Source organism: Alosa pseudoharengus, unplaced genomic scaffold (genome assembly GCF_046254945.1).
Source record: "Alosa pseudoharengus isolate Yale_2024_CS ecotype anadromous, Long Island Sound unplaced genomic scaffold, YU_APseudo_1.1 YU_APseudo_1.1_scf_4, whole genome shotgun sequence".
In the NCBI taxonomy this organism is placed as follows: Eukaryota; Metazoa; Chordata; class Actinopteri; order Clupeiformes; family Clupeidae; genus Alosa; species Alosa pseudoharengus.
The window spans coordinates 35,199,287-35,209,273 of NW_027468774.1; the positions used below are offsets into that span (position 1 = coordinate 35,199,287).

At 39.6% G+C, this 9,987-nt stretch overlaps 1 protein-coding gene across 5 annotated transcripts; it reads left to right on the forward strand.

Moving 5' to 3' along the window:
- Window positions 1-1,735: 1,735 nt before the first annotated feature.
- LOC143102446 (deoxyribonuclease-1-like) lies at window positions 1,736-8,786 on the forward strand. 5 transcript variants are annotated; one of them, XM_076266024.1, is made up of 11 exons: window positions 1,736-1,867; window positions 2,874-2,940; window positions 3,116-3,201; window positions 3,838-3,926; window positions 4,058-4,144; window positions 4,247-4,359; window positions 4,994-5,106; window positions 5,507-5,664; window positions 5,872-5,968; window positions 7,305-7,716; window positions 8,136-8,786. In XM_076266024.1, exons 1-11 carry the CDS (start codon window positions 1,862-1,864, stop codon window positions 8,285-8,287), a joined length of 1,380 nt encoding a protein of 459 aa, XP_076122139.1. In that variant the 5' UTR covers window positions 1,736-1,861; the 3' UTR covers window positions 8,288-8,786. The 5 variants fall into 5 exon arrangements, with proteins under 5 accessions (XP_076122139.1, XP_076122140.1, XP_076122141.1 ...); XM_076266025.1 differs by having other exon boundaries at window positions 1,737-1,867; window positions 2,874-2,895; XM_076266026.1 differs by lacking the exon at window positions 2,874-2,940 and having other exon boundaries at window positions 1,737-1,867.
- Window positions 8,787-9,987: the final 1,201 nt, after the last annotated feature.

Below are 9,987 nucleotides of genomic sequence, written 5' to 3' on the forward strand. Positions count from 1 at the left end.
ATAGTTTAAAAGTTGTTGATAGACAGCTAGTTTAATAGATAGTTTAATGATAGTTTAAAAGTAACCGTTTAAAAGTTGAAGGTAAATAGTTTAAAAGTTGTTGACAGACTGGAAGTTGAATGAATGTTGATATTCAAATAGTTTAATGGCTGTGTATAGGTAGATATTTGACGATAACTGAAAGTTGGAATGGCTCTAATGTTTGCTAGCAGTTATGCTAAAATGTTTAACTATGCTAACCATGCTACTTAGCTAATGTTTTATAGCAGTGCTAGCAATGCTAACCTGCTAACCATGCTACTTAGCTAACGTTTTCTAGCAGTTTAATGAATGTTGATATTCAAATAGTTTAATGGCTGTGTATAGGTAGATATTTGACGATAACTGAAAGTTGGAATGGCTCTAATGTTTGCTAGTAGTTATGCTAAGATTTTTAATTCTGCTAACCATGCTACTTAGCTAATGTTTTTTAGCAGTGCTAACAATGCTAACATGCTAACCATGGTACTTAGCTAACTTAACAAACATTTTCTAGCAGTTTTGCTAAACATGCTAACTATGCTAGCAATGTTAGCATGCTAACTACGTTAACCATGTTACTTAGCTAACTTAGCTAATCATTTTTAACAGTTATGCTAACTATGCTAACTAACATGCTAACATGTTAGCATGTTAACTATGTTAACCATGTTACTTAGCTAACCTAGCTAATCATTTTTAGCAGTTTTGCTAAAAATGTTAACTAGCATGCTAACATGCTAGCATGCTAATTATGTTAACCATGTTACTTAGCTAACCTAGCTAATCATTTTTAGCAGTTTTGTTAAAATGCTAACTAGCATGCTAACATATTAGCATGCTAACTATGCTTACCATGTGACTTAGCTAACCTAGCTAATCATTTTTAGCAGTTTTATTAAAAATGCTAACCTTGTTAGCAATGCTAACATGCTAACTTTGCTAACCATGCTAACTAGCTACAGTGGGTAGAAGTCATAGTTGATGAAAAGTGTTGACATAGTTGATGACAAGTTAAAAGTTGTTGATAGACAGCTAGTGAATGTATATAGTTTAAAAATTTAAAAGTTGAATGTAGATAGTTTAAAAGTTGTTGATAGACAGCTAGTTTAATAGATAGATAGTTTAATGATAGTTTAAAAGTAGACCGTTTAAAAGTTGAATGTAAAAAGTTCAGTAGTTTAATGGGTTACATTGTTTAACAGTGGATTATTGTAGTGAGGGCTTTTATTTTGAAACAGTTTTGGGCAGAGGAAACAGTTGAATAGGATGTGTAGTCTTAATTGACCCAGATTGTATGCTTAAAGCCTGAGGCTGCAGGTGGCCTGAACACCTGCCATAGGATTCTAATTGCTTAACGGCCGTATTATGATGTCACAATCGGCAATGTTAAGTCTATGGGGATTTTTAAAAAGTTTTTCTTTAATAGTTTAAAAAGTATAAAAGTTTCAAAGTTGAAAAGACAGCAGCTTCGTCCGTTTGAATACCTACGTTACAAAGTTTGAATGAAGTTTCTAAGTTAAACTGTTCAAGAGAAATAGCGTACGGAAAAAGTGGTAAGCGGAATAATAATAATAAGAAGTTGTTGCCTAGGAAGAACAGTACAGTGCATTTTCATGCACTGTAATAAGAAGAAGTTTTCGGATTTCAATAGAGGGGATGCATCCCCTCTAATAAAACAGAGACAGGCCATACAAAAACACATCATAAAGCAGACCATACAAATACACGATAGAGACTACAGTACAAGCAGGGCTCCGGTCAAGATGAATCGGGAAACGCTACAGAGAAAAGGTATGTTCTGAGCTGGGATTTAAAAGAGTCAACTGAAGGGGCGAATCTGATGGAGGTAGGGATGCTGTTCCACAGTTTGTGCATGTTTTAAATGCTTTGAGAGTGTTAGACTCTTTTGCAAGCAAAATGTGGCTAGAGTGCTTGTGTTTAGAACTGTGTGTTAATTGTTTTGAAAACATGATGTCAGAGTTGACACAAGCATTAAAGTCATTGGGAAAAACGTATAGACCTAAATATATATTTGCCAACATGTCAAGTCAGGTCTCACACTGGCACAATCCAATTAACACTTCAAAGTTAAACTGAAACCAGGCAAAACCGTTTTGGGCAATCACCAACTGGCATTGTGGTGGAGAAATATAAAAACATTATGGCGCAGGTAAACTTACTTACAACTACCTACTTGCTTCTGATCAAATGCATTCCTTCCTCCTGTGATAGCTTTTGCCAATGACACAGTAGCCAAGCTGTGTGGAAACTATAAAATGTGGAGTACAGTCTCTATGCCAACACTCTGGTCACTGACAAGACAAGCAAAACAAGCTGCAGGGAACTGTAAACATGCCAATGATATTTTCCGACCAGGTGTACGCGTCATCACGACTTTGAAACTCAACACAGAAAGTTAAATTAAAGTGTCTCAATTAGTGTGTGTACATATATAGTCTGAGCTTAAACAGGCTATGAGTCCTGCTTCAGTCCTGCTACATTTTCACATCAGTCATCTTATTCCATAGAAACAGCCACAAAGAAGACAGAAAATATATTTTTACAGAGGAGGAAATGATCATTTCGAGTGAAATGGTGTGTGTGTGTGTGTGTGTGTGTGTGTGTGTGTGTGTGTGTGTGTGTGTGTGTGTGTGTGTGTGTGTGTGTGTGTGTGTGTGGGTGTGTTTGTGTGTGTGTGTGTTTGTGGGAGAGATACCAAGAGACACAGAGAGAGAGAGAGAGAGAGAGAGAGAGAGAGAGCAATTGTTATGACCCGGAAAAGCCTGTTTCATGTCTGTCACTACTATCACGCCTTCATTTGTGTGTTTCCATCTCATCTCACTGCTCTCCAGACCTCTGTTCCATCTTCACTCAGTAAGTCCATACATTTCAATGCATGTAGTTTACCATTACAAATAGGTAAGATCATATTTTAGCACACTGAATCCTTTGTTCTCCGTTAATCAGTGTTAATTCCTAAAAGCTGCTAATCAAAGTTCATTATTGGCAGAAGTTGCTAAATGTAAAACACCGTTTTGACAGTGCTGTTAGACCACTTTGTTGGCAATTGTAATAAGGAATAATTGCTTTTCAGAAACCATGAAGATTGCTTCTTTCAATGTTCAGCGATTTGGAGTGAAAAAAGTGTCCGACCCAGAAGTCTTGTCTACACTTGTGAGGGTAATGGATTTTGGAGCTTTACATTTTGTATCAGTGTGTGCATCAGACATGGCTTATGTGTTTACACCTGCACAGAATTTATCTACTTGTGTCAGATGTTGTTTCCGTCTAATTTCAGTGCTGTCGTCCAAAAATAATATTCCCATATTCTCTTATTTTTCTCATTCGGATATGTTTTCATATATTTTACGTGTTAGTCCAAAGTGGATCTTATGTAATAGTGGAACCTATTGTTTTTTCTCAAGCTGAGGCATGCTTGTTCATCGGGAACATGACATTTTAGTAGCTGTGGTATGTAATCACATAAAAAGTTATGCTGCTTGTTATGTTCCGTTGCATCACAAAGGAACCGGTTCGGGGTACATATACAGTAGAGATACAAAGCTTACAAGATATACAAGACTTCTACATTTCCTAGCAAATGCTGAATACTGGGTGTGGTAATCTCTGTGTTTATGCTTCACGGCATCACCTGAGTGTCTGTCTGCGTATAATTGTCCTCAGGACATGAACTGTGTCATTATCTTTATTATCTATCATTTGCGCTCTGCTTTCATAGCACGCTCCGAAGGTGAGATAGTGTTATGATTCTTCATCTTTGAAACTTCATTAGTTTTTGTCATTGCTACACCTCAGATTGTGTCTCGGTATGACATCATCCTGATTTTGGAGGTGACAGATGTGAGTGGGGATTCCGTGGAAATATTTCTGAAAGAGCTGAATAGGTAAGAGACACTGTCTATCTCTGTTAGTTAACATTATGCAAATCGTTTCCATTAAATTTACATTGCATAATAGCAAGTGGGCATGTCATAATTCATAACGCATTACACTGGCTGTGTTGCATGACTGACAGGGTAAACACAGACCACCACTACACTCTGAAGCTTAGTACCCGCCTGGGCAGGACACGATACAAGGAGCAGTTCCTCTTCCTCTATAGGTGAGTATTTCCCCCACAGCTCATATTATTATCCCTCTCCTATCATAGAGTACCTTCCATGCAGCTTAGCATGACTGAAATATACACCCCCTCCTGTCTTAGGGATGATTTGGTAGATTTGGTGGGGTCTTATCAGTACGAGGATACCCAGGAGGGAGACCACGATGCTTTTGCTCGGGAGCCTTATATACTCCGCTTTACATCACATCACACAGGTATGCCGTTTGACCCTCCGCATTTCTAAAAAGTGTGTGTGTATGTGTGTTTGTGACAGTGCACACTGTGTTGAATGCAGAATAAACCTCAATATTGTGCAAGCCAATCCTGTTTAAATAGACAGGTCTGCACATCCCACGCATGTGTAACATGATACTGTCATTGGTCTGGAATGTTTTCAAGTCCACAGAGTTGTGAACATAAACACACTGTGTGTGTGTGTGTGTGTGTGTGTGTGTGTGTGTGTGTGTGTGTGTGTGTGTGTGTGTGCGTGTGTGTGTGTGTGTGTTCAAATATTGTTATTGTCTTTGTATTTACCAAACCTGTATTTACCTAACCTGTGTCATAGGTGTAATAGCTCTGGGTGTGTCTTACTGTCTTTCTTAATGTTATTTCTGAACATTCTGTTCAGATTAAATGTTTAATTTGCATACAGATATTTTCTCAAATAAAGTGTGACACAGTGTGTGTGTGTGTGTGTTTGTGTGTGAAAGAGAGAGAGAGAAAGATATCTATCTATATATCTCTCTCTTTCTCAGATAAATAGATAGATAGATAGATAGATAGATAGATAGATAGATAGATAGATAGTCCTTTATGTTTAACTTTATATTTTACATCTTTCTTTAACAGTTTTGAAGGACTTGGTTCTAATGCCGGTCCACACTAAGCCAGACGATTCACTCAAAGAGCTGGATGAACTCTATGAGGTGTTCTTGGCTGTCCGAAGGAAGTGGAAAACAGATGTGAGTCTTCAGGCAATGTGTATCTTATTGCGACCCCTAAGACTTACAGAACTCCAGCCAAAAAACAAACAATCAAAAAAAAACAAATCGGTACTACCTAGCTCGAGTTGCTGCAGCCAACAGCTAGAGCAGCCAGGCAGCTATAGTGCTACACTCTGGGGGCATCTATAAAATCATGCACCCAGAGGGTAGCACTGTAGCTGCCTGGCTGCAGCAACTTGAATGAGGTAGTACTGATTGTTTTCATGTTTTTTTTTTCTGTACCAATAGTACTTGGTGACTTCTAGAAACAAGAGATCCGTGTGAAAAAATACCATAGTTTTTTTTAATAACCTTAGTAACCTTACATATTACATAAGTATCTTACGTGTGTCTCTTACCTATTTACTTCATATTGTAGAATGTTATGATTCTAGGGGACTTCAATGCGGATGGAAGTTATGTGTCTGAGAGAGACTTCCACAACATTCGCATCCGGAGTGATAAGAACTTCCATTGGCTGATTGGAGATGATGTGGACACCACTGCCAACACAGGAAATACGCACACATATGACCGGTTTGTACCTACCTGTGTGTGTGTGTGTGTGTGTGTGTGTGTGTGTGTGTGTCTGTGTGTGTGTGTGTGTGTGTGTGTGTGTGTGTGTGTGTGTGTGTGTGTGTGTGTGTGTGTGTGTGTGTGTCTGTCTGTCTGTCTGTCTGTCTGTCTGTCTGTAATACCCATGTACATAATAGACATGTATGTGCACATTATACTGGCCAATAGGATTGTGGTGTATGGGCAGGACATGCTGGAGTCTGTGGTCCCTGGATCTGCTCGTTCATTCAACTTCCACACTGCATTCAACCTGACAGAGGACATGGCAAGTATCAGTTGGTAACACTAGTCCACACATTACACACATAGTCACTTGACACTTGATAGGGCTTCTGTGTCAGCCTTTGTCATCTTCGTTTGATTAATTTGAGAACAGTTGTGATACAATCATCTTCCCCGTTTAAGAATGTGCCTGTGAGAGGACCAGGCAGGGGTGAAACATGCTACGTCACTTATTTTGATGAAACTGCCAGTTTGAAGGGTCCACCTAAAACTCAAAATGCCAAAATAGCACAAACAACGCATGGAGAGTTAGGATCCCCTCCTTGTTGTAGGCCAAAAACCAAAAAAAAAGTCCCAAAATTGCATAAAATGTTGATGTCCCTCCTGCTATGGGATGAAGAATGTGCAAGCGAAAGATTGTGCCACATTTGAGGAGAAAAACCTCCCTACAGGCATTTCTGACATTTTTTATCAAGAATGCGAGGTCCTTGACCTTGACCTTTGACCACCAAATTCAAATATTAGGTATCTGTGAGTCAAAGTGAATATTTGTATCACATTTGAAATTATGTCAAGTGTTTTTAGAGGTTTATTCACTACAATGGGATGAACATAAGGTCACAGTGACCTTGACCTTTGATTTTTGGCTTCCAAAATCTTACAAGTTTTGCTTTGATTCCAAGTGACTGTTTCTAGCCCTGAGATAGGCCTATGCTGGAGAGATCACTTTTACAAAAATTGGACCTACGGGTATGCTGGTTTATGTCACCTCAAGATGTCATTTTGAGCTACCTTAAGGAATATATTGCACTTAGGACATTACATCTAATTTGGGTTTGATCAGTTGACATGACAATATATCATAATTTGTCCACCATAAATGATAATATTATGTACTTGAACTCTCTGTCTGGATCTATTTAGGAGGTTAAAAAATGATAAAAAGGCACAGCATTTTTTCCTTTCATTTACAATGTCCTCAGATGACAGATGACATAATTTTGAAAAAAGGTTGCTCATTGGAGATTTTCAGGTCTAAATATTGCTATATTTTGGGTATTCACCAAAAGGTGTGTGACATAGTGGACATGTGCAGTCCTGGACTGACACCCGTCACACCTTGTAACTGTTTTAAACTAGCCTTGGATGAACCTTTGATGATTGTTACTTTGCTGTGGTTAAATTTGACAGCAGGAGGGATGTCAACATTTTATGCAATTTTGGGACTTTTTTTTAAAGTTTTTTTTTTTACCTAAAACAATGAAGGTGTCATAATTCCCCGAGTTGTTTCAAATTTTGAAATCGGTGATGTAGCATGTTTCACCCCCGCTTGGTCCGAGATACTCTTAATGTCTACAACAAACATACAACATCTACAGGCGCTGAGAGTGAGCGATCATTACCCTGTTGAGGTGGTGTTGCGCTGTGAGAAGAGTTGCCCTGGGCACACTGGATGGAATGTCTTCCCCAGAAGCCAAGTGCCAGGCCATGATGCTCTTCAGCCACGAGGCTTTGTTGGTGCCCAGGAACCAATTCCTGAAAGCGAACTGCCACCCCTTGAGCCACTCCCACAAGGCCCTATGTCAATGAGCAACCAACCATCTCGTGGCTCGGTCTTTGGAGGCAACCAGTCACCATATCCAAGCATTAGGAGCGACCTGCGACCCGGCCCACAACCATACAGTCCCGCTATACAGGATGGAAATATGCCGTATGGTCCAGGCACAGGGGGCAACCAGCCAGGCATCATTACACCAAGACATGGTGTCTATGAAGTACTACCGTTTCAAGGTAACAAGCAGTGTCATCTTAAATGCTGTTAGCCACTCTGCAATACATTAAAACATTGTTGTTAAATTCAGTAACGCTTTCCAGATTTGTTAAACCAAAAAATTATGTCATTTCCTGCCGGTAATGCCATGGACCTGTTGTCAGGTTTTGTTCTGTTAACCCCTATCAACAATTCAAGCATTACAGAAATGAACATATAAAAAAAGAAGCATATTAAAAATGTGCTGGATGAGCAATGTAATAGGATAGGTGTGGTGGAGCTGGAGCAGTGGTAACATCATTGACTGACTATCGGTCAATCCAATGCGAGTCTTTGCGGTTCTGGCTAAAAGGGTTTGTTAAACGCAGTCAGCTTTAACTTTTAACCCCCTGACGTGTTACATTGTGTTATCAACTTGTGCTTCGGTGTTCATTTGCAGGAGCTCCCGTGGTGATCTTCCCCCCAGTAGTGGAGCACCTGATGGTGGAGGTGCTGGGGCTGCAGAGGGACAACTTGCACCTGGAGCGAGAGAAGCTCGGCCTGGAGATCCAGATGCTGAGACGCAACCTGGCCAGAGCTGACAGAGAGTGACACCCAGCTGTGTGGCTCTTGAGAAGGCAGCTATTGTTAGATTAGCATGTAAAAGACAGACACAAGGAATCCTGTGTCTGTGTACATACGTGTGTGTGTGTGTGTGTGTGTGTGTGTGTGTGTGTGTGTGTGTGTGTGTGTGTGTGTGTGTGTGTGTGTGTGTGTCCTTGTGTGTGTGTGTATGTGTCCTCGTGTGTGTGTGTGTGTGTGTGTGTGTGTGTGTGTGTGTGTGTGTGTGTGTGTGTGTGTGTGTGTGTGTGTGTGTTCAATATAAATAGTTTACCGTTTCAACGCTAATGATTTGTATTTCTTCATTCAGAAAACCACAGGGCCATTTTATTCTGTTGTTGATGTAGGCCTACAGTATGTGCCATATTCAATGTTTTCAAGTTCAAGTTCACTTACATCATTAAAAGCACATTGGACATGTGATTTCCATGTTAAGCATAAAGTGGCTTAATCTAACTTAAATAAACAATGGCAACAGACCACCAACTGATTAATTGGAAAATAATCATAATGTATTAATTTAGCAGACACTGTTGTATAGAGTGACTTAAATATGTCAACTCTATTACAAGGGATTACATTGTCCCTAGAGCATTTTGGGATTAAGTGCCTTGCTAAAGGGCACAACAGTGGATACTAAATTAAAGGTGTTAGCTAGGTTAAAGGTATTTATTTTGAATAGTGGGTTTATATATTTATTAGTACAAAAGTAAACTAGTGTGATAAAACACTATGTTTGTGAATGAACAGCAAAAACTGCAATAATTAAAGGTTTTTCTCAAATACATTTCTACAAATATCAAGCTTTAAATGTAGCTGCAAGCAGCAATGAGGGGGCCAAGCAGTTAGGCTGAAGTTGCCTTGGCAACTCAATGCTGTTACATCAGACACATGTCCATAATCTGAGTTAAGTTTCATGTCTAGCTAGCAAAGATTGCCTGAGATATAAGGTCGCTTTCTGTTTGGCGGCATCACAGCAGATTTCGATTGGCTGTGTTGGGTGAATGCTTGTCAATATGGCTTCAAAAATCAGACATATCTATGGCTCAGTCTGAACAGTATTAACGATTGCAGGCCCAAAAAATGCCCAAACATAAATGATCACATTCATCTAATCTTTCCTAACGATCCACTAGATGCCCGCCCCATAAGCAGGCCGTCAAAAAACGCGTCTCTGTAGGCAAAGACACTACTAGTAAATATTAATTCCAAACATGCCAACAGTTGTAAGCCAAAGTGCATTTCTGCTAATTGCAGCACCCCCTAGAGGTCAAAGGTCACCAAATTTCTTGAGTGTCCTCCTAATGGGGTCAAGTCCATGTTTCAAGTTTGGTTATGATACATGCAAGGGTTGCCTAGATATGACCTCACTTCCTGTTTGGCGGCTTCCCCATCAATTTCGATTGGCTGTTACTGGCGAACGGTTTTAGATATGGCTACAAAAAGCAAGGCTTCTGTCAGGCATGGTCAGAACATGGTCTGTGCCAATTTTGGTGAAGATCAGATGAAATTTTGTAACCTGTGAAAACTTTTTAGTGTTTTTGATTAAATCGAATATGGCGGCCAAATCGATTACGATGAGTTGGGTCGGCCTAAGGACATCCAACAGTATTACCAGACACCACTAGTAATATGGCTTCAAAAATCAGAGGTATCTATGGCTCAGTCTGAACAGTATTAAAATACATAAA